The sequence below is a fragment of the Aotus nancymaae genome, unplaced genomic scaffold, assembly GCF_030222135.1.
Source record: "Aotus nancymaae isolate 86718 unplaced genomic scaffold, 86718_ANA_hifiasm-v0.15.2.pri h1tg000003l, whole genome shotgun sequence".
In the NCBI taxonomy this organism is placed as follows: domain Eukaryota; kingdom Metazoa; phylum Chordata; class Mammalia; order Primates; family Aotidae; genus Aotus; species Aotus nancymaae.
The window spans coordinates 9,353,191-9,378,880 of record NW_026988414.1 but is presented as its reverse complement, the minus strand read 5'-3'; the positions used below and the strand labels follow the sequence as shown (position 1 = coordinate 9,378,880).

At 38.8% G+C, this 25,690-nt stretch overlaps 1 protein-coding gene and 1 long non-coding RNA gene across 2 annotated transcripts in view; both read right to left on the bottom strand.

Annotated features, from left to right (window-relative positions):
* Positions 1 to 9,880, bottom strand: part of LOC135274785 (uncharacterized) — an 84,847-nt gene extending 74,967 nt beyond the window's left edge. Inside the window, exons 1-2 of the long non-coding RNA XR_010342528.1 lie at positions 9,821 to 9,880; positions 4,713 to 4,770 (exon numbers count right to left, since the gene is read on the bottom strand). This is a non-coding gene — a long non-coding RNA (uncharacterized LOC135274785). The remainder of the gene's footprint in view (positions 1 to 4,712; positions 4,771 to 9,820) is intronic.
* LOC105721231 (olfactory receptor 1B1) lies at positions 8,067 to 9,890 on the bottom strand. Its single transcript, XM_012458194.2, has one exon. It carries the CDS (start codon positions 9,456 to 9,458, stop codon positions 8,505 to 8,507), a length of 954 nt encoding a protein of 317 aa, XP_012313617.2. The 5' UTR covers positions 9,459 to 9,890; the 3' UTR covers positions 8,067 to 8,504.
* Between the last annotated feature and the right edge of the window lie 15,800 nt (positions 9,891 to 25,690).

Genomic DNA, 25,690 nt, shown 5'->3' with positions numbered 1-25,690 from the left:
CCCATCTGACAAAGGGCCAATATCCAGAATCTACAAAAAACTAAAACAGATTTACAAGAAAAAAACAAACCCATTCAAAAGTGGGTGAAGGATATGAACAGACTCTTTACAAAAGAAGACATATATGAGGCCAATAAACATATGAAAAAATGCTTATCATCACTGGTCGTTAGAGAAATGCAAATCAAAACCACATTGAGATACCATCTCACACCAGTTAGAATGGTGATCACCAAAAAATCTGGAGACAACAGATGCTGGAGAGGATGCAGAGAAACAGGAACATATTTACACTGTTGGTGGGAGTGCAAATTAGTTCAACTATTGTAGAAGACAGTGTGGCAATTCCTCGAGGACCTAGAAATAGAAATACAATTTGACCCAGCAATCCCATTACTGGGTGAATACCCAAGAATTATAAATTGTTCTATTATAAAGACACATGCACACATGTTCATTGTGGCACTGTTTACAATAGCAAAGACCTGGAACCATCCCAAATGTCCATCAACAATACACTGGATAAAGAAAATGTGGCACATATACACCATGAAATACTACACAGCTATAAAAAATGATGAGTTTGTGTCCTTCATAGGGACATGGATGAATCTGGAAACCTTCATTCTCAGCAAACTGACACAAGAACAGAAAATCAAACAACACATGTTATCACTCATAGGCAGGTGTTGAACAATTAGAACACGTGGACGCATCAAACACTGTGGTCAGTTACGGGGACTAGCTGAGGTGAGGGACAACAGGGGTGGGGATGATGGAGAGGGATAAGGTAGGGAGAAATACCAGATATAGGTGATGGGGGGAGGAAGGCAGCAAACCACTTTGCCATGTATGTCCTGTGCAACAATCCTGCATGATCTGCATGTGTACCCCAGAACCTAAAGTACAATTTTAAAAAAATTAAAAAATAAAAAAAAATCTACAGTTAAAAAAATACACAAATCAATGAGCTATGTCAGAACAACAAAACAAAGGACAAAAACCATATGTTCATTTCAATTTATGTTGAAAAAATAATCTGATAACATTTCTCATCACTTAAAGATGAAAAGCCCCCAGAAACTGTGTATAGAAGGAACATCCCTCAATACAATAAAAGAAAAACACTATAGACCTACAGCTACTATAACACTAAATGGGAAAAAATTAAAAGCCCTGAGATCTGGAACACATAAAGGATGCCCACTTTCACCACTGTTATTCAACACAGTACTGGAATTCCTAACTAGAGTAATCAGACAAGAAAAAGAAATAAAAGGCATTTAAATTGGAAAGGAAGAAGTCAAATTATCCCTGTTTTCAGATGATATAATTTTATATTTGCAAAAATCTAAAGACTCCACCAAAAAACTATTAGAACTGAAAAACAAATTCATTAAAAAAAGATCTAAACAATGAAAACTATAAAACATTGATGTAAGAACCTGAAGAGGACAGAAGAAAATAAAAAGATATTTCATGTTCATGGACTGGAGGAATCAATTTTGTTAAAATGCCTATACTATCCAAAGCAATCTACAGATTCAATCCAATCCCTATTAGAACGCAATGACATTCTTCACAGAAATAAAAACAAAATCCTAAAATTTATATGAAACCACAAAAGATCCAAAATAGCCAAAGCTATCCTAAGCAAAAATACAAAACTGAAATAATTACGTGACATCAAATTACACTACAGAGCTATAGTAACCAAAACAGCATAGTACTGGCATAAAAACAGACACATGGACGCACACAGACCAGTGGAACAGAATAGAGCATCCAGAAATAAATCCATACATACACAGTGAACTCATTTTTGATAAAAATTGTGTCATTATGCTAAGTGAAATAATCCAAACACAGAAAGACAAACATTGCATGTTCTCAGTTATTTGTGGGATCTAAAAAGTAAAACAATTTAACTCATGGACATAGAGAGTAGAGGGATAATTACTAGAGGCTGGGAAGGATAGATGGGGGGTTGTTGGGGGAAGGTGGAGATGGCTAATGAGTACAAAAAATAGAAAGAATGAATAAGACATACTTTTGGTAGCACAACAGGGTGACTATAGTCAATAATAATTGTACATTAAAATAACTAAAAGAGTGTAACTGGATTGTTTTTAACACAAAGTATAAGTGCTTGAGGGGATGGATACCCCATTCTCCATGATGTGATTATTATGCATTGCATGCCTGTATCAAAACACCTCGTGTACCCCACAAATACATACACCTACTATGTGCCCACAAAAATTTAAATTTTTTTTTAATTAAAGCTGTAGGATGATTATAGTTAACAATAATTTATTGTATATTTTCAAAAGCTAGAAGAGAGGATTTTGAATATCTCCGACAACAAGAAATGATGAATGTTTGAGGTGATGAATATGTTATTTATCCTGACTTGATCATTATACATTGTATACATGTATCAATATATCACACTATACTCCATATATATGCATAACTATTCTGTATCAATTAAAATAATAATTTTAAATAAAATAAACATAAACACAGAAAAAAAGATTAAAGATCCCCAGATTCCTGATGCCATGGAGTGCTTCTGTAGCCCTGGACTGACCAACTGCAAATTTTTTGAACATAAAATGTAAATAAACTTCTATATTATTTCAACAACAGCAACAACAACAACTAAAGGAAACCAAAAAAGAAAGTCTCACCAAAAATGGAATATATATAAAGAGATGGAAATTATAAAAAGGAACCAAGCAGAAATCTTCAAAAATCCACCCACACAAAATAAAACACATAAACTGTTGCAGCCAGTAAATGAATAGAGCTAATAAACTTCAGCAAAGTTTCAGCATGCAGCATGAACATGAATAATCAACTGTATTTCTATATACTAGCAATGAATAACCTTCAAAAGAAATAAAATTTAATTTATAATAACATCAAAAAGAATAAAACAGGAAGAAATTTAGCCATGGATGTGCAAGTCTTGTACACTAAAAACTACAAAACATTGTTGAAAGAAATTTGAGAGACCTAAATAAAGACAACCATGTAATGGATTGGAAGACTTAATATTCCTAAAAAGGCAATAATTCATAAATTGGTCTACAGATTCAATACAATTACTACAAAAATCTCCATTAACTATTTTGTAGAAATAAAAAAGCCAATCCTGAAATTCACATGAAATTGCCAGAAGCAATGAGTAGCCAAAACTATCTGAAAAAAAAAAAAGAACAAATTTGTAGCACCCACACTTTCCTATTTTCAAAATTATTACAAAGTTACAGTCATAAAAGCCATGTGATACTGGCAAAGGATATAGAACTATAGATCAATGAAATAGAATTCAGAGTCTAGAAATAAGTCCATCTATCTAATGTCAGTTGATTTTTTTACAGATGCAAAGGACATTCAAGGAGGAAAGAACATTCTCTTCAACAAATAGTGTGGGAATAACTGGTTATTTATATGTAAAAGAATAAAGTTAGACTCTTTCTTTCCTCATACCATATACAAAAATTAACCAAAAACCTAAGTGCAAGAGCTAAAACTAGGGAACGCTGGTTCACTATAGTTGGGAATGTAAATTGGTACGGCCATTATGGAAAACAGTATGGAGGTTCCTCAAAAACTGAAACATAGAATGACTACATAATCTGCTTCTAGGTTAGGGGAAAGGAATAGATGAATAGGAGGAGCACAGAGGATCTTTAAGGCAGTCAAACTGTTCTGTATGGTTCTGTAAGGGTGAATACATGCCACTATGCATTTGTCCAAACCCATAGAATGTACTAAACCAAGAGTGAACCCTAATGTAAAGTATGGATTCAAGGAGACAGTATGTCGATGTAGGTCATCAATGTTAAGAAATATACTACTACTCTGGTGTGGAATGTTGACAGTGGAATAAACTATGTACATGAGAGAAAGAGGTATATGGCAACTCTCTGTGTTTTCTGCTCAACTTTGCTGTGAACCTAAAGCTACCTTATTTATTATTTTTTTTTTTGAGACAGGGTCTGTCACCCAGGCTGGAATACAGTGGCACAATTATAGCTCACTACAGTTTCAGTCTTGAAGGCTCAAGCCTCCTCATACCTCAGCTTCCCAAGTAGAGCTGGGACCACAGACGCCCACCACCACGCACGGCTAATTTTTTTTTTTTTTTTTGGTAGAGATGAAGTCTTACTATGTTGCCCAGGCTGGCCTTGAACTCCTGGCCTCAAGTGATTCCCCTGCCTTGGGCTCCAAAAGTGCTGGAATTATAGGAACGAACCACCATGCCCAGCCCTAAAGCCACTTTAAAATATTAATCTTACTTTTAAAAAATAAAATAAGAACCGAATGCAGTTGGGGCAATAACAGAAAAATCACAGTAAATCTCACAGTATGTATGATAAGTCATCCAAAGATATGGTTTTGATATTGTCAGTGAAATATAAACTTCAGTACAATTTTGAAAAATGTAAATATGACCAGCCATTAAATATAAGTAACATTTATAAGCCTCTAGATATCTTAGTAGGGGAAAAGACAATAAAACAATGTGAAATGCAATACAAATTATGAGAAAATACGTGCTAAAATAAGATCATATACTGTCTCCGAGTAACCCCACATCTGGAAGTAATCCAAAATATGGAAAAAGTGCATTCTTATTAATTGCAGCAAAAAGGAGACAACATTAATTCACAGAAGAAAATAAATAGTGGAGTACTCACTCACTGTTTATTGTAGAAGTTAAGAGATTGCATCCCTGCTGCACACTCAGCTTCTAACCTACTGGGCAAATAAAAAGGGTTGCATCAGGATCAAAGATTTATTAACAGCAAATCTATCTGTCAGTTAGAGTTGCTATAGCAAATTAACATAGACTGGGTAGTTTAAACAATATTTATTTCTTGCAGTTCTGGAAGCTGGAAAGTCTAAGATCAAGATGGGGCAGATCTAGTGGCTGGTGAGGGCATGCTTCCTGGTTTTCAGACAGCCATCTTCTCATTGTATCCTCACACGGTTGAGAGCCAGAGAGATAGGATAAAGAAACTCTCTTCAACCTCTTCTTGAAAGGGCACTAATTCCATTCACGAGGGCTCCATCCTCGCAACCCGATTATCACCCAAAGGCTCCCACCTCCTAAGACTATCACCTAGAAGGTTAGGGTTTCAACGTATGGATCTTAGAGGGACCCAAACATTCAGTTCAGAACAGAGTGCCTCTTCTTCTCCTCCTGCCAATTGAGGATAATTTCCCCTTAACCTTCCTGAACCTGGACAGAGAGAGCAGAAGCGTGACTATTTGTAGTCCCATTAGTTCACACAGCCATGGTTCATAATCATGGATTTCCACCTGGAGAGAATCATAAAATATCCCTGTCTGGGCCCACCCCTAGTGATTCTGTATTAATTGGTCTGTGGTATGACCTGGGCATCAGTATACTTTTAGACCTATCATGTGTTTCTGATGTGCTGTGGGGTTGCTCTGTGCCACTGACACAGAAGTTTGAAGACAGAGAAGAGAATTCAGGGAGCAGGACCAGGATTCCAGAAAAAATGCATAATTTGATGATAAATTAAAAACGTATCTTTTTCACCAGTGCTGTACAAACTGTGAACTTTTCCAGCAAAAAATAACATAGTTGTCAATGAGTGCTTATGAATATTTGTACATGTTCTGTGACCAGCTGCTTTGGGAAATAATTAATAAATATAAAATGTAGCCTTTTCTCTCTTCAACAGTGTAATCCAATTTCAAAGATGCTGATGGACTTGTCTAATGGACCATAATCATAACAACTTTTCTCTATTATTTAAGAGTTTACAAAGCAAAATCATGTGCACAATTTGAGAAGTGTAATTAACTTGTGAGAGAAGTAATTCAGGTATTAAAATCATCTCTGGGAAAACCAAGGCTCACAGATGCAAAGCCTCAGTCAAAATGACACAGTGAGGAAGTGATGGGATTGAGTTAAACAAAAGTGGATGAAGCATGCTGACTTCAAATCCAATGCACATGGGCTGCATATGTGCTGATTTATGCAGTGTGCTCTGTAAGATCAACACCATGAACAATGGAAGAGACTGATAGCAGGGAGGTCCATTTGTAATTTGCATAGGACACGATAAAGATCTGCATGAGGTAAAGGCTATGAGAACTGAGCATAGCTCAATTTGGAGAGGAAATACAGAATACAAGCCACAGGATATCTGAAGACAGATGAGCAAGGTTTGACTCCAAGCAAGTAACTTATTCTCTCTGTGCCTCATGGGGGTAAGAACAGCAATTACTTCATCACCTTGCTGAGGGACATCGGTGAGTTAATATGTGGAGAGATCCTAAAACAGTGTCTGACACATAGTAAGTGCTATATAAAAGCTATTACTACTATCCAAATGCAAGAGGTTTTAGGAGGATTAATTGATGAGCTTCAAAACACATCACATTAAGCCAATGATCTTGACTGTAGCTACCTATTAGAATCATTTGGGGAACATTTAAAAATACTGATGCCTAAGCTTTACCTCATAGCAACTGGATCCAAAACTCCCAGGTGATTCTGATGCACAGTGAAAGGTGAAAAGCACTGATACAGACAGAGGAAGAATTGGGGTTGACTTATTGGAACCTTAGATATCAGTGGTGATTATGACAATAAATGAAGAGCTGTGGAAATGAATCTACTGTGAGAATTTAATTTCCTAGATTTTCATTGTAAGGTGATAGTAATTTGAAAAGAGAAGTGATATATTAAGAGTAGATGAGTTCTGTAACAGGATAAGACAAGCATAGGCAAGGTGCCTAAGACTTAAAGTAGAAGGAACAGATGTCACACAGGGGTACAGAAAAGATGGAACGACATTAGAGGACACCAATAGTACAATGTCATGGGAGCCAGGCATGTGGTTGAGGTGATGGTTCCCAAAAACTATGCCAGAACTCACAGGCAGATAATGTAGATTCGGCATTGAGATTAGAACACTGGATGTTACCAATAGCTCAAGAAAGAATGTATTGAGTGAACAGAAGACGCTTAGTCAGGGGAATATAGAAATTGTACCTGGAATGGGGAGATCCTAGGGATTGAGGTACTGCCTTTGGGATGGGGGTGAAGGGGCTTATAGAGGAATAGAGACAGAGGTCAGCACACTCAGTAAGGAGAAGAAGCAGAGAAGACCAGATCTTGCCTGGACCAATCATGCTGAAGGTGTCCCAAGAAGAGTGCTCTGTGATTGTCAAGGTGCCTTCCAGAGTTCTTATAACTCTGGAAGCCATAGATGCCCTGGAAATCCTCAGCACAGGAAACCCTGTTTACAATTAAATTACAACCTGTTTGAGTGAAGCTGCATCTCAAGTGGAGTGAAGGGCAAAAGTCAGTGCATAAAGGTGAAAATTGAGTACCCTCAAAATTACCATTTTAATCTTTTAAGAAGCACCAAAGTAGAGACCAATTTTTCAGCTGCCAAAAAGCTATAAGCAACGTGCCAATTTTTTCATCAGTGTTAAGGTAGTTCACTGTTCCTTCTTTTACGCAATGAAGTAGTTATCTTGCATTTTTCTACCTACATTTTATTTTTAATGCACATTAATTTAAAATATATAAAATAGAACTCGTATGCATCAGAGATAGAAGTTCACACTATAAGAAACGCATGGACATTAGGGCTAACTTATGGAATAGTAGAATCATCATTATCATTTCACACTCACTTGGGGACATATTTCTGCTCATTGAATGGAATAGGCAGTGTATTTGACAGCCCTATTTTTTTTTCTTTTTTCTTAAATTTATTTATTACACTTTAAGTTCTGTGGTACATGTGCAGAATGTGCAGGTGTGTTACACAGGTATACCCGTGCCACAGTGGTTTGCTGCCTCCATCACCCCGTCGTCTACACTAGGTATTTCTCCTAATGCTATCCCTCCCTAATCCCTCCACACCCTGCTATCCCTCCCCAGCCCCTTCCCCAACAACAGGCTCCAGTGTGTGATATTCCCCTCCCTGCATCCATGTGTTCTCATTGTTCAACACCCACTTATGAGTGAGAACATGAGGTGTTTGGTTTTCTGTTCCTGAGACAGCCCTATTTGTCTAAACTGTTGTCTTCCCTTACTTTCTGATATACACAGACACACTCCCACAAGAACACACACCAACTTAAATGTGATGATGACTAACTCCACCGCCCTTCCTTTAGTCCATAGTTTCACAATCCTGTCCTCATATTCCCTCAGAACTCTAAAATTAAAACTACCCAGACTTGGTAATTCATTTTTATCCACTTCGATAAAATGATGGAGGGTGCCCAGAGCTATGCTGATAAGGGAGCCCTGATTTTATGTGTCTATGAATGTGGAATGTTCCTGGCTTTATCAAAGCACAACATTGACAAGAGCCAAATCTGGAGTTCCTTAAATTATCTAAGCCCTCCCTCTCTCTGATCTCCCCAAAACCAACTCTGCTTAGAATAGGCCCATGACTTTTCTTACCTATCCAATATGGCCCGCAGCAGGCTAATCAGGGGTCTACCTTCCCCCATTCAAGAAGCCTGCGGAGTGCACCCTTGACATCCTTATTGCGGAGGCTGTACACAAAAGGGTTGGCCAAAGGTGTAATGGCAGTATACATTACTGAAGCCACCATGTCCTGATGCTGAGAGTTCTGGGAGGGAGGCTGGAAGTAGACCCAAATGATGGTGCCATAGAGGAAACCAACCATGGTGAGGTGGGATCCACAGGTAGAGACTGCTCGGTGGCGACCAGCAGCTGAAGGCAAACGTAGAATAGTGGCCCCAATTCGAACATAAGAGAGTACAATGAGGGCACAGGGGCCCAGCATAAGGAAGCCACCCTCAAGGAATATGGCCAGCTCATTAGAATGTGTGTCAGAACAAGAGGCTCGAAGAAGAGGCCGGTGGTCACAAAAGAAGTGAGGAAGGTTAACGTTGCCCCTAGTATCCCCAGTCCAGCAAAGGGGCAGGACAAGTCCCACATGCAGCATGGTGTGCAGTATGGACACTACCCAGCTCAAGGCTAGTAAGCAGGCACACCGTTGGTGATTCATTACCGAAGCATAGTGCAGGGGGTCACAGATGGCCACATAGTGATCCAGAGCCATGACAGCAATGACAAGTGTATCTGTAACCCCAAATGCATAGAAGAAAAAGAACTGAGCCAAGCAGCGGGCAGCAGGAATGGTTGGGTAATCAGAGACCAGATGGGCCAGCAACTGGGGCAGCGTGACTGTGGATAACCCCATGTCTATCACAGAGAGGCCACGAAGCAGATAATACATGGGTGAGTGGAGTCTGGAGTCCCGGGAGATGAGCAGCACCAATGTCACATTCCCCAATATAGTGGTCAGGTAAACAGCCAGGAACAGGAAGAAGAGAAGAGTGTGGGAGATGCTAGCTCTCGAGAACCCAAGGAGCAGGAAGACCGGAGAGTGTGAAGCATTAGGGGCACAGCTCATGATGAGTGACGGTCAGCTTGCCTGAAACACAGTTTAAGTCAAAAAGAAACTCATGGGTCAGATGTTAGGGATCATAACATTTCTATTTAATTCCATTATGTTACTCAAGATCATTAAAGACCTAGATTCAACCTTGACCATCTATGCTCCCTCTCTGAGGTCTAGGATTTCACTCCCTTAATGTATTTATTTTCTCCTTTATTTCTTCCTTTTCGCCCACTCTAGGGGCTTGTTCTATCTAATTCACAAGCCCTACTAAAGTCCTTCCCACAGTGAAAAACTCTTCATTCATTCTTGTCTTTTCATCCAACTATTTATCTTTTTCCAGTGGCAGACTTCATGAAAGAATGATCTATACTCACTGTCTCCAGTTCCTTATCTTCCATTCCCACCTCACTCCACTGCAATCCTCATGATTTCTTCTCTCTGAACCTGTATGGAAAATAACATACTATTAAAACACATACCATATAAAGAAATAGTTCTTTTTACGCAGCTGACTTTTTTACATTTCCTCTAAGATCTAGAACAAGACAAAGATGTCCACTTTTACCACTCCTATTCAACATAGAACTAGAAGTTCTAGCCAGAGAAATTCGACCAATGAAACATAAGCCACCCAAATAGGAAAAGAGGAAGCCAAATTATCCATGTTTGCTGATAACACGATCTTATATTTAGAAAAACCTAATGACTACCAAAACACTATTAGATGTGATACTGCTTATACTGCTTTAGAAGGTCATGAAATTACTTGTTCTTTCTCTTTATTCCGTTAGTTAATGGCATTATCATTATCTTCCTGATGCACAAACAAAAAAACTGAAGGAATCACTCCATCATCTCCCACATCCAATCACTCCTTACCTTCCATGTTTTCCCTTAAATACATTCTTTGCCACTACAACTATTTAAGTTTTAGCATTTCTAACCAATACTAATTTCTACAACTTCATTATTGGTTTCTCTACTTATCTCTCCTGATAGGTCTTCTATACTAATACCAGAATAAAACTTTCAACATGTGACTCTGTGTTTAAATACTCAGGGACTTCAGAATAAAATCCAAATGGCTTAATCTGTCTTATATGGAACTTTCATTATTAGTACCTAACTTCTCTTAGGATTATACTGAGTCACATACCCAGTGTTTTTGTTTTTGCTTTTGTTTTTTTAGACAGAGTCTCGCCCTGTTGCCCAGGCTGTAGTGCAGTGGTGTGACCTTGGCTCACTGCAACCTCCATCTCCCAGGGACAAGCGATTCTCCTGCCTCAGCCTCCTGAGGACCTGGGACAACAGGCACATGCCACCATGCCCAGCTCATTTTTGTATTTTTAGTAAAGACGGGTTTCACCATGTTGGCCAGGCTGGTCCCAAGCTCCTGATCTCGTGATCTGCCCACCTAGGCCTCCCAAAGTGCTAAGATCACAGAGATGAGCCACCATGCCCAGGCCCAATGTTTTAAACTAGATATATATATTTTTAAAACTCAAACATGATACATTCTCACACCCCTCCACATCTTCCCATTATTTTGAGAATTTGGGCTTTCTGAAATATGAGGTACATAATATAATCATATACACACACCCACTCAATACAGATAGAAATTAAGAGAAAATATAATAGTCATACTTTAAAAATCATAACTGAACTTTCAAGAATGTAAGGGAAATATAAGAGTCTATAATCAAAGAGGAACATGAAAAATTAATATCTAAAAACTGTGATGGTGGAGGTAGTGATGGCAGGCGGGAGGTAGCAAGTAGGTTCAAGGGCATAACATCAGTTCTTATAGTCCACAGGCTTGATTAGTAATACCCATGTGGAATAGGCGATGAGAACTTCAACCATATGAGGCAGGAGATAGAGACTACCACATAAATTCAGGACATTCAAAAGGCTAAACTTTCAGTGAAAGGGTATACACAAACAGGAAAACACACACAGAGAGACACATACACATGTACACACACACGGGCTATGTGAGAACAAATGAAAATTTAGATCTCTCAGCCTAGACTACATGGAAGGAAAAGTGTTTCCCATGAGAATGCAGTTATGGATCTGTACCACATAAGGAGTGGATAATGCTACTTTACAAAATACATACAATTCTAGAACCTTCAAAATAAAAAAATTAACATAAAAATTATCCTCATACAGGTAAAAGCATTGGAGTGCCTTATAGAAGTGAACATAAAACTTCTCCTCAGAGATTTATAGACTCTAGACTGTACAGGAATCACACAAACTGAAACCCACCAAAGATGAGCTCACAATTCAAAATTACAAAAGACACATAATATCTATTTATTATGAAGACATTCAACAATCAACAGATTAATCTCCTGTTAAATGTCATAAAATTAACCAACATGTTAAGGATTATACATTATGTTTAAAGTACTTAGCATCTAAGAGAGAAAATAAAGATTATAATAAAGAAGGTATCAAAAAGATAAAACATTTTTAAAGACCCAAAAAGAATTACTGGAAAATAAAAATATTCACATTCAAATGAAAAACTCAATGGATGGCTTAGACAGTGGCTAAAGAGAGAAGTTAGTTCTTTTTTTTAAAAAAAAAATATATACTTATTTCCATAGGTTTTGGGGAAACAGGTGGTGTCTGGTTACATGAATAAGTTCTTTAGTGATGATTTGTGAGATTCTGGTGCACTCATCACCTGAGCAGTGTACACAATACCCAATTTGTAGTCTTTTATCCCTCACCCCCCCTCTGGCTCCTTCCCCCAAGTCCCCAAAGTCCATTGTATCATTTTTTGCCTTCACATCCTCATAGCTTGCTTCCTACTTATGAGTGAGAACTTTCAATGTTTGGTTTTCCATTCCTGAGTTACTTCGCCTAGAATAATCGAGAGAAATTAATTCTAAGAAAAATACCCAGAAGACAGTACAAAGTGGCCAAGATGTAGATAGTATGAAGGGGGTTTTTATCAGTCCATTTTCACCCTGCTGTTAAAGACACCCCTGAGACTGAGAAACTTACAAAAGAAAGAGGTTTAATGGACTTACAGTTCCGCATAGCTAGGGAGACCTCACAATCATGGCAGAAGGTGAAAGACACATCTCACATGGTGCCAGACAAGAGAAGAGAGCTTGTGCAGGGAAACTCCCCTTTATAAAACAATCAGATCTTGTGAGACTTATTTACTATCATGAGAACAGCACAGGACAGACCTGCCCCCATGATTCAATTACCTCCCGCCCAGGCCCTCCCACAACAAGTGGGAATTCAAGATGAGATTTGGGGTGAGAACACAGCCAAACCATATCAAGAGTTAAGGATTTCAGGGAACAAAATAAGAAGACCCACCATCTATCAAATAACTCCAAGGAAAAAAACTGGATATCTACACACAAAAGAATGGAATTGGACCCTTATCTTACACCGTTCACTAAAATCAACTCAAAATGGATTAAAAACCTAAACATAAGACCTGAAACCACAAAATTCCAAGAAGAAAATACAAGGGGGAGACTCCTCGACATTGGTTTTGGCAATAATTTTCTGAGTATCACACCAAATGCTCAGGCAACAAAAGCAAAAATAAACAAGTGAGACTACATCAAACTAAAAAGCTTCTGCACAGCAAAGGAAATGAGAATGAAAAGGCAGACTGGGAGAAAATATTTGCAAACCATATATCTGATAAGGGGTTAATATCCAATATTAAATATGCTTTAAAACTTATACTCAATAGCAAAATAATAACAATAATAACCAGGTTTAAAAGTGGGCAGAGAGGCCAGGCATGGTGGCTCATGCCTATAATCCCAGAACTTTGGGAGGCTGAGGAAGCTGGATCACTTGAGGCCAGGAGTTTGAGACCAGCCTGGCCAGCGTGGCAAAACTTCGTCTCTACCAAAAATACAAAAATAAGCCAGGCATGATGGCACACAACTGTGGTTCCAGCTACTTGGGAGGCTGAAGCAGGAGAATTGCTTGAACCCAGAGGCAGAGGTTGCAGTGAGCTAAGATCACACCACTGCACTCCAGCTTGGGTGACAGAGTTAGACTCTGTCTCAATAAGGGTGTCGGGGGGCACAAAGAACCTTTATTAGTCCATTTTTACACTGCTATATAGAAATGCCTGAGACTGAGTAATTTATAAAGGAAAGAGGTTTAATTGACTCACAGTTCCACACAGCTGGGGAGGCCTCAGGGCGCTTGCAATCACGGCAGAAGGCAAAGGAGAAGCAAGTACCTTCTTCACAAGGCAGCAGGAGAGAGAAAATGCAGGGGAAACTGCCACTTATTAAAAAAACCATAACATCTCCTGAGAACACACTATCACGAGACCAGCATGGGGGAAACCACCCCCATGATCCAATCACCTCCCACCAGGGCCCTCCCTTGACATGCAGGGATTACAATTAGAGATGAGGTTTGGGTGGGGACACAGAGCCAGACCATATCAGAACCTGAATAAATATTTCTCCAAAGATATAAAATAGCCATAGGTATATGAAAGTGTGCTCAACACCACTAATAATCAGGGAAACGAAAATCAAAATCACAATGAGATAGCTAGCACCTCACATCTACTAGGATGGTTCTTATGCGAAATAGCAAGAAGAAATAAGAAATGCTGGCAAGGATGTGAAGGAAAGGGAACACCTGCACATTGTTGGTAGGAATGTAAACTGGTGCATCCATTATGGAAAACAGTGCAGAGGGTCTTCAAAAACTTAAAAACAGAACTACCAGGTGACCCAGCAATCCCTCTCCTGGATATATACCCAAAGGAAAATAAATCAGCACCTCATAGAGATACCTGCATCCCCATATTCACTGCAGCATTACTCACAATAGCTGAAACATGGAAACAACCTAAGTGTCTTTTAATGGACAAATGGCTAACAAAATTGTGGAATATTATTTAGCCTTTTAAAAGGAAGAGATTCTGCCCTTTTTGTGATAACATGGATGAACCTGGAGGATATTAAGTGAAATAAGCCAGGCACACCCAAAAAAAATACTACATAATGTTACTTTTATGCAGAATCTTTTAAAATGCTAAATACATAGTAACAGTGACTAGAAGGGTGATTAGCAGGAGTAGGGGAGGGGAGGGAATGAGCAGATAGAGGTCAAAGGATACAAAGTTACGGTTTTGTAGGATGGATGTCTAGAGGTATAAAGTACAGCATGAGGACATATTAATATTGTATTATATACTTCTACCCTGGCAATTTGCCAAGAGAGTCGATTTAAGGTATTCTCACCACAAAAAAATAGGTAACTATGTGAGATAATGGATATGTTAATTTGCTTGACTGTGGTAACCATTTCACTATGTATGTGTACATTAAAACATTATGTTGTATACATTAAATATACATAATAAAAAATAAGTCCAAGATTAAGTATATGAGATAATAGAGAAGAGGTAATATTGAAGAGACACAAACTGAGAATTCGCCAGACTTAATGAAGGAAATGAATCCTCAGATTGAAGAATCACAGTAACTCCCAAACAAGATAAATTTTCAAAATTCCATACAAAGAGGTTATATTAAAAGCAACAAGAAAGAAAAGAACAGTTGCCTACAGCGGAAAGACAAGTAGACTGACAAAAGATTTATCAGCAAGAAGAGATTCTAGAAAATTAGGAAATAATATTTCCAAAGTGCTGAGAGAACATAATGACCAAACTCAAATTCTGTAACCCTTTAAACTATTGAAAAAATAAAAAACAGTTTTACACATGCTATTTGCTCTTTCAGGGAATGTTCTCCCATCCTCTTAGGGCCCAAACTTAGGGTCGCAAGCTAACAAGTGAAAAGCTGCTCATGTTGAAGGTCTCAGTCAGGCTTCACTTCTACTTGGAGACTTCGCCAAGTCCCTGCACAGTCATTTTAGCAGAGCACTTTTCGCTTTTCAAGTAACTTTGTAAATATTGACTTGTCTGTCTCTGAATGTACACTGTTAACCACTTGAATGTGTATGTATGTGTATACATACATATACATATGAATATATGTAGATACATACATATGCATGCATATGTACACATATATACTGGCCAGGAGCAGTGGCTCACACCTGTAATCCCAGCACTTTGGGAAGCTGAGGCAGGTGGATCACCTGAGGTCAGGAGTTCAAGACCAGCCTGGCCAACACGGTGAACCCCGTCTCTACTAAAAATACAAAACTTAGGCGGGCATGGTAGCAAGTGACTGTAATCCCAGCTACTTGGGTGGCTGAGGTAGGGGAATTGCTTGAACCTGGAAGGTGGAGGTTGCAGTGAGCCAAGATCATCCCATGGCACTCCAGCTTGGGCAACAAGAACAAACATCTGTCTCAAAAATAAATAAATGTACACATATATAAATGTACATATGTATACATCAATATACATACATTTATCACTGATTTCCTAATACCTAGCACAGAGCTGGGGAATGAATGGGTGCTCGTTAAACATTTGTTAACTAAACAAAAGAGATTTTCTACTAAAGGGCAGTAGTCTAGAAGTTAATACAAAGGATTTGGAGTCAGGCTTACCTGGAGCTTCACTCCATATCTGTTACTTATTAATTATATGATCTAAAGCAAGTTATGTTTTCTCCTCTTTCGAATGGTGACAAAATTTCGCATAAGGTGGAGAAGATTAAAGGAGAACATCTTCTGTTAAGAGAGTACTTTTGGAAGAAGCTGAACTTTGTAGAGCCAAAGCAGGAAGTCACTTTTTTCACATGACTGCTTTTGAAAAGTCTCATTTTTAGGTACCAAAATTCCAACACATTAGAATATAAAAACTTTAATTCTCAAGCAATTTAAACTGTGCTTTCTTTCCCAGCAGGATTTATATTTTCATCCAGAAACCTGCATTAGGGAAAGAGGAATGTAACTGTCTTCATCACTGCACCATCGTATCCATCCTTTCCTCTGTCTGGCTATTGCAGTATTGAAGAAGGGAAATGGAAAGTAAGGTCTCATTGAGTGATAGAGTTGGTAGAAGTTACAATCACTGACTCTTTTTCTCTTATGGAGCATCATATTGTTCCATTTGAGACCACCTACAGTGCTGGGGAATGAGTGGGTGCTCGTTAAACATTTGTTAACTAAACAAAACGTTCTTCCCAGATAAGATTAATTCAAACCCTGTCTGATCCCTTAGAGGCCCCTCCCTTACATTGGACATATGACTGCACCCTTCTAAGCTTCTTCTAGGACTGCCTTACTCTAGTAAGAAATTCTCTTAGGTGGAATGATTTTCAAGATGATGCAGCTCATGTACCATCCTTGGGTCCAAGGAGAGTTAGTCTAAGGAAAACTCATACATTTTTATCCCAACAAATTTGATAAATGCAGTCTTCTCTCACTTTCTCCATGCACTGGCAGGCGTTGCACTTGGCCCTTCCCTCAAGCTTTCGTTAAGGCTTTAAGTAACATTTTGCAACGCAGCCTTAGTTTGCAAACATGTTTTCTTAAACTATCTTTTCATTACCAGTTTCTAATTTAGTAGCATTCTGGCCAGAGAATTTAATCTCTGTGAGGTTAGTTCTTTGAAGTTTTTTAAGATTCTTTTTGTGGCCTAATACGTGGCTAAATGGACATACAGATACATAAATGGACAGTCCCCAACAAACTAACAATTTGTAGAAATTGTGGTATATAACAGTGATGGTATTCTTTGGTGATGAAGAATAGGTGATTCAGTTAAGTATTGTGCTATAACTACACATATATATTTTAACTTGTGTTTTATTCACACTATACAGCATTTGAAATCAAAACAATATGCATGGAGTGTAAAACTCTAAGACATAATGTTAGCTGCGAAAGATCAGTTGCAAAATGATAGAAAAGTATAACAACAGATATAAAGTTTTAAAACATGCAAGAGAATTGTGCCATTTTTATAAAACGTATATGGTGAAATTCTAAAAACATGCATGAGAATAATAAATAGTTTATTTAGGATAGTAGGTTTCTTAAGGAAAAGAGGAAAGAGAAGCAGCTTGGGCTTTAATTGTATCTATAGCAGTCAATTTCTTCAAGGTAGGAACTGAAACAAAAAAGGCAAAATTTGAGTTTTGTTAAAGTTGGGTGTTGAGTATATGTAGGTCACTGTTTTGGTCCCTATGCATTTTTCTATGCTGTGAAGATTTTCCTATTAAAAATATAAACAATAAAGGCAATGGTAGGAATGGAAATATCAGACCTTTTATTTTCTAGTAGTTTTTATTATTGATCCCTTCTAAGATTAAGCATACCTTTCTAACTCAAAATAACAACCACATCGCACATTCAGCACCAGGACACTCAAGCTAGTACATTATGGAGAACCCAAAATTAGGTAATATCTATCTTAGAACCAAGATAATCAGAGATTTATCTCCAAAACAATTTGCCAAGACCTTATGGAAAAAGAAAAGGTCACAACACATGTGAATTATAACCATCAGGCAATGCACTTGAGCTACAAAGTTTCCTTAGATGGTCTTTCCCTGACCCGAGGTGGGACCCATGTTTCCAACTATCATTTCTGGTTCTCTGTCTCACGATAGTAAGTTCTACAGTGAGCTTCACATGACAGCTTTTAGTTTGAGCTAATTGAAGGGATCTAGAGCTAGAGAAAAAGTTTGCACAGAGCTCTGGAATAGAAGGAAGAAATCTTCAGCAAGACTAAGAGATGGAAGGCTCATAACTGACTATATTTCCCCAGCCTCAGAAGCCCAAAGTTTAGCTAATAATTATCTTTGGTTTATGCTACACCACATTGGTTCAATTATAACTTGCTTGCCTACTTACTCCTCTGGTTTTAAATATTATTATAAACACACATCAACTTACTGTCCAAGAAAGAAATTAGAGCATTGATAATAATTCATATCTACTTAGATAGATCTTTTCATCACCTCCCACTGTTACCCACACCCTCACCCCCCGCTTAAGGTAACCAACCTCTGAAATATTGGATTAATCATCCTCTTGCTCTTCTTAATAGGTTTATATATGATATACATCCATGATGGGACATTAAGACACATCATACAAAGACCCTGCCATAAAGAAGCCATAGCATGGAGAGAAAGAAGAATAAACATTAGATGCAAAACAGTACAATAAAGTGATATAATAAATATAAGCTAAGGGGCTTGCGAAGCTTATTTGGAGCTGGTCCCATTTCAGCCTTAGGTGAGGTCAGGTATGGGATGAGGTCATGAAAATATTCTTCAGTAGGTAAGAAAATCATAACAGGGTATGCTACATAAAGCACTTCAGGCTGACCTCAAAACTTCCCTCCATGTTACTCAAAAAACAGCTGACTTTCTGAATAATAATGGTGAATGTGACATAATGTGTGTGTGTGTGTGTGTGTGTGCATATACGTGTATATGTGTGTTTAAGCTCTATATATGTGACAAAGTTTCAAAAAATAATTATTGAAAGGTAGAATTTACTCTTGAGTGTTTCTCCTAAACTTTCCTTTCTAAAGTTTCACGTTTCCAAAAATTATTGTGTGACTTTCTTCAAGAGATAACTGAAAGGCACAGCAAGGGTTAAAGACACAGAAATAAAGACACAATGGAGGAAAGGACAAATGCAATAGAAAGAACTCAAAGTGGTGGGGAAAGAGTAAGAATGGAAATGCAGGGTGGAAAGAAAATGCAAACTGAATGTGAGAATTAAAAGAGCATAAGGACTCATGGAAGCAGAGAGTAGAGTGGTGGTTCCCAGGGGCTAGGAGTTGTGGAGAGGCCCTCAAAACATACAAAATTTCAGTTAAATAGGAGGAATAAGTTCAAGAAACCTTTTATACAACATGGTGACTATAGTTAGCAACAATGTATTCTTGAAAATCATTGACAGTATATTTTGTAGTCTCATCACAAAAAAATAAGTACGTGAGATAATGCACATGTTAATTAGCTCAATTTAGCCATTTCACAATGTATGGAAATTTCAACATCGTGTTGTATAATACAAATCTATACAAATTTTGTCAACAAAAAATATAATTTTTAAAAAAGAAAGATGAAGAAGAGAGAGGAGCATAATTGTGGATTAGAATAAAAAAAATCATTAGGGCAGAGATAATGAGCAGAAATAAAGATTTTCAGGAAAAGAAGGGCACACAGATGATGAATGAGAGAAGGGTGGGAACGTGAACCAAGTAGAAGGAAAGCAGAAAAGAAATGGTTGTGGACTGGTTTAAAGGAAAGAGAAACGAAGGCAGGTATGAAAAAAAGAACATCAAGAATAGGAACATAAAGAAGAAAGGATAGAAAAAGTGAGGGTAGAGTGAGAAGAGAGAAGGGAATGGTGGCGAGGGCATAAAGGAGAAAAGATAGTGTTGAACAGGAATGGATCCAGAGTGAGAGACAGGTTGTTGATAGAGAAAGACAATAATTTGTCAAGGAAAAACAGGTTGGAGAATGAAGGCTAGTTCCCCACCCACACATTCACCTGGCAAGAAAGGACTGCTCTGACTCTGGATTGTGTGGCTCCGGCCTCCTCTTAAACCTCAGAGATCTGGCCATGGTGCTGAAGGACAGACACTCAGTGAACCGAGCTGGAAATCAGGGCTGGTGAGGCTAGGTGAGATTTAGGGGTTGTGGAGCCCTAAAGAGCTTTCCTCTAGAGCCACCTGGGGGTGGGGAGGGGGTAAGGTCAGGTACAATGTCTGCCACCTCACAGATGAAGCAAGCATTGACATACTCTCAAGGGAAGGTTAAAAGTATCACAGGTCTGTGCCAATGTCGTCATGCCACTGATCCTGTTGGAGTAGAGAAGTCAACTCCAATTAATGCCCAGGTACCCCAGATGACAAACATTTGTGTATAATTTCCCTAATCACTCACACAGTTATCACTTTATCTTCTTCCTATGAAATAAGTAAATCATGATATAATGGCCTAAAGCAGTGTTTTGGAGACAAATAAAATTGAATATAATTCTGGGCTATAACACTTACATGTCCTGTGAATCAGGCAATTACTTAACACCTCTGACCTCTAGTCTACTTATATGTAAAGTGCTAATAACATCTAATGTTTTATAAAAGATTGTTGTAAGGACTAGAATATTTTACCTAAAGTGTTGGGTATAGTGCCTGCCATGTAGTAAAAGGCCCAAGTCACAATTGTTTTTGTTGATAAAAGAACGGGGGTGTGGGCAAGATGGAAGAATGGAAGCCTATACCATTTGTTTCTCCCCACTACCCTCCCTGGAACACCTAATTTTAAAAACTATCTGCACACAGAAAAGCACTGTCACAAGAACCAAACATCAGGTGAATAGGCACAGTACATGGTTTTAACTTCATATCATGGAAGGGCATTGAGAAAGGCAGGAGAGACAGTCTTGAATCTCTGATGCCACTCCTCCCTGACCCCCCAGCAGTGGCCATGCCGCAAGGAGAGAGAATACATGCACTGTGGGGAGGAACAGCACAGCAACTGGAGGACTTTACACTGAACTCAGGGCTGCCCTGTCATAGCAGAGAATAAAGCCATGCTGGGCCCAGCTAGTGCCTGCCCAGGAATGGAGTATTTGGACCAGCCCCAACCAGAGAGGGAATCATTATGCCAGCAGTGAGAACCTGAGTTTCTTGGCAAGCCTTGCCACCATGGGCTGAAGTGTTCTGGGGTCCTAGGTAAACTTGAAAGGCAGTCTAGGATACAAGGACTGCAATTCCTAGGTAACTCCCAGTGCTAGCCTGGGCTTAAAGCCAATGAACTAGAGTGGCACATGACCCAGGGAGACATTAGCTGGTACAGCTAAGGGAAGGCTGGAGCCATACCTCCTTTAACTCCAGGCAGTGCAGCTTGTAGTAAAGGATGACTCCTTCCTTCTGCTTAAGGAGAGGAGGACAAAGAGTAAAGAGGACTTTGTCTTGCATCTTGGATACCAACTCAGCCACAGTAGGATAGGGCATTGGGCAGAGTTGTAAGTCCCCCATTTCAGGCCCTAGCTCCTGGATGGCATACCCTTGGCCAAAGGGAGCCCACTGTCATGAAAGGAAGAACCTAGTCCTGACAGGATATATCTGCTGACTAAAGACCCCTGGGGTCCAGAATAAACACCAGCAATACCCAGGAAGGTCACTGTGGGCCCTGGGCTCTGAGACATGCTGGCTTCAGAGGAGACCCAGCACATTCCCAACTGTGGTGGCTATGGTAAAAGATTCCACCTGTTTGAGAAAATCAGAGAGGAAAAGTAAATGGGACTTTGTCTTGCACCCTAGGTACCAGGTCAGCCACAGTGGGGTAGAGCAATAAGTAGGCTCTTGGGGTCTCCGAGTCTAGGCCTAGGTTCTTGGATAGCATTTCTGGACCTGATCTGAGTCAGTGGGGAGCCCACAGCCTTGAATAGTGAGTCCCAGGCCTAACAGGATCCATCACAAGCTGACAGAAGAGCCCGTGGGCTTTAAGGGAAACTTGGCAGTTTCCATGGCCTGGCAGAAGCCCCCATGGACCAGTGGCAGTGGTGGCCACAGGAAGAAATTCCTCTGCTGTCATAAGGGGAGGAAGGGTCAGAAAGGACTTTGTATTGTGGTTTGAGTGCCGGCTTAGCCACAGTAAAAGAGAACATCAGGTAAATTTCTAAGCTTTTGGATTCCAATCCCTGGCTTCCAGACAGCATCTCCAGACATGCATGGGGCCTGGGCAAACTTGCCATCCTGAAGAGAAGGGCCTTGGGCAAGGCCCAGTGCTGTGCTGGCTTCAGGTCTGACCCAGCACAGTCCCAGTGGTGGTAGCCACAATGATGCTTGCATTACCACATCCTCAGTTCCAAGTGACTCAGCAAAAGAGAGAGATACTCCATATGTTTGGGGGAAAGTAAGAGAAAAGAACAAGCATCTTGCCTAGTAATCCAGAGAATTCTTGCAGATATTTTCCAAGACCACCAAGGTGATACCTTTCTGAGTCTGAAAAAATCATACCATGATTGGTCTTGGGGCTCAAATCCCTTAGGATACCTGGAAAGCTTTCCCAAGAACAGGCACAAACAAGCCCAGACTGTGAAGACTACAATAACTACCTGATTCTTCAATGCCCAGACACCAATGAACATCTACAAGAATCAATGCCATCCAAGAAAACGTGACTTCAGCAAATAAACTAAATAAGGAACCAGGGACCAATCCCAGAGAAACAGAGATATATTAACTTTAAGACAAAGAATTCAAAATAGCTATTTTGCAGAAACTCAAAGAAATTCAACATAACACAGAAAAGGAATTCAGAATCATATCAGATAAACTTCACAAAAAGATTGAAATAATTTAAAAGAATACCAGAACTTAAAGTATAATAAATACATTTTTTCAAAAACATGTGTGTGCATACGTATGTTCATTGTGGCACTGTTTACAATAGCAAAGACCTGGCACCAACCCAAATGCCCATCAATGATAGACTGAACAAGAAAAATGTGGCACATATACCCCACAGAATACTATGCAGCCATGAAAAAGGATGCGTTCATGTCCTTTGTAGGGACATGGATGAATCTGGAAACCATCATTTTCAACAAACTGACACAAGAACAGAAAATCAAACACTACATGTTCTCACTCACAGGTAGCTGTTGAACAATGAAAACACATGGACACAGGGAGGGGAGCATCACACAGTGGGGTCTGTTGAAGGGGGTTGGGGAGGGACAGCGGGGGTGGGGAGGTTGGGGAGAGATAACATGGGGAGAAATGCCAGATATAGGTAACGGGGGGATGGAGGCAGCAAACCACCTTGCCATGTATGTACCTATGCAACAATCCTGCATGATCTGTACATGTACCCCAGAACCTAAACTACAATAAAATAAATAAAAACGTGCATATGCATGTGTATGCACAATATGCTATATTGTTATCATGCATAAAAAAAGAATCAAGCAGGAATTCTAGAGTTGAAAAATACAATCCACATGCTGAAAAGTCTATCAGAATCTCTTAACAGCAGAACTGATCAAGCAGAAGAAAGAACTGGTAAACTTGAAGACAGGCTATTTGAAAATACAATCAGAGGAGATAAAAGAAAAAACAGAATGAAGCATACCATAAATTCTAGGAAACAGCCACAAGAGGGCCAATTTAAGAGCTTTGCCCTTAAAGAGAAGGTAGAAAGAGAGATAGAGATGGAAAGTTTATTCAAAAGGAAAATCACAGAGAACTTCCCAAACCTAAAGAAAAGTGTCAACTTCTTGTCAATTCAAGTACAAGAAGGTTATAGAACACCAAGCAGATTTAACCCAAAGAAGACTACCCCCAAGGTACTTAATAATCAAACTCCGGAAGGTCAAGGATAAAGAAAGGATCCTAAAAGCAGCAAGAGAAAAAAAAAATAACATACAATGAAGCCTCAGTGCAACTGGCAGACTACTTTTCAATGGAAACCTTATAGGCCAGGAGACAGTGCCAGGACATTAAAGTGCTGAAGGAAAAGAAAAAGTTTACCCTATTCTAGGGTATACACCTGTTCTAGTATATCCAGTGAAAATATTCATTAAGCATGAAGGAGAAATAAAGATCTTCCCAGACAAATAAAAGCTGAGAGATTTTATCAACACAAGACCTGTCCTACAAGGAACGCTAAAAGGAGTTCTTCAATCTGAAAGAAAAATATATTAATGAGCGAGAAGGAATCATCTGGAGGTACAAAACTCACTGGTAATAGTAAGCACAGACATTAGTATAACACTATAATTGTGGTATGTAAACGTCCCTTAAGTAGAAAGACTGATGAACCAATCAAAAGTAATAACTACAACTTTTCAGGAAATAGGCAGTATTATAAGACATAAAGAGAAACCATGAAAAGTTAAAAAGTGAGAGGACAAAGTTAAAGTGTAGCGTTTTTATTCATTTTCTTTTTGTGTGTTTGTTTATGCAATCGGTATTAAGTTGTCATCAGCAATCCCATTACTGGGTATATACCCAAAGGATTATAAATCATTCTATTATAAAGACACATGCACACATATGTTTATTGCAGCACTGTTCGCAAAAGACTTGGAACCAACCCAAATGCCCATCAATGACAGATTAGATAAAGAAAATATGGCACATATACACCATGGAATACTATGCATCCATAAAAAAGGATGAGTTCATGTCCTTTGCAGGGACGTGGATGAATCCGGAAACCATCATTCTCAGCAAACTGACACAAGAACAGAAAACCAAACACTGTATGTTCTCACTCATAAGTGGGTGTTGAACAATGAGAACACATGGACACAGGGAGGGGAACATTACACACCGGGCCCTGGGGGCTGGGGGTCTAGGGGAGGAATAGCAGGGGATGGAGAGATTGGGGAAGGATTACATTAGGAGAAACACCTAATGTAGATGACAGGGTGATGGATGCAGCAAACCACCACCATGGCATGTGTATACCTATTTAACAAACCTGCACAATCTGCACATGTACCCCAAAACTTAAAGTATAATAAATAAATTTTTAAAAAAATAAAAATAGAATAAAATGATAAGTTATAAGATAGTATCTGCAAGTCTCATGGTAAGTTCAAATCAAAAGACATGCAATGGATACACAAAAAATGAAGAGCAAAAGTTAAAAGCATACCACCGGAGAAAATCACCTCATTGAAAGGAATACAAGAAGGAAAGAAAAAAAGAAAGAGAAGACCACAAAACAACCAGAAAACAAATTTTTAAATGGCAGGAGTAAGTCCCTACATATCAATAATAACACTCAATGTAAATGGATTAAACTCTCCAATCAAAAGACATAAAGTGGCTGAGTGGATGAAAAAAACACAAGACCCAATAATCTCCTGCCTATAAGAAATATACTTCACTCATAAAGACATACCTAGGCTGAAAATAAAGGGATGGAAAAAGATATTCCCTGCCAATGAAGACCAAAAAAAGTGCAGGAGTAGCTGTACTTACATCAGACAAAATAGATTTCAAGACAAAAACTGAAGATGAGACAAAGAAGGCCATTACATAAGGACAAAAGGGTCAATTCAGCAAGAGGATATAATGATTATAAATATATATGCACCCAACACTGGAGCATCCAGATATATAAAGCAAATATTATTAGAGCTAAAGAGATCCCATTGCAATAATAGCTGGAGACTTCAACACCCCATTTTCAGCACACCACTATAATTGTGGTGTGTAAACTTCTCTTAAGTAGAAAGACTAAATGATGAACCAATAGAAAATAATAACTACAACAACTTTTCAAAACATAGTATAAAAAGACATAAGGAGA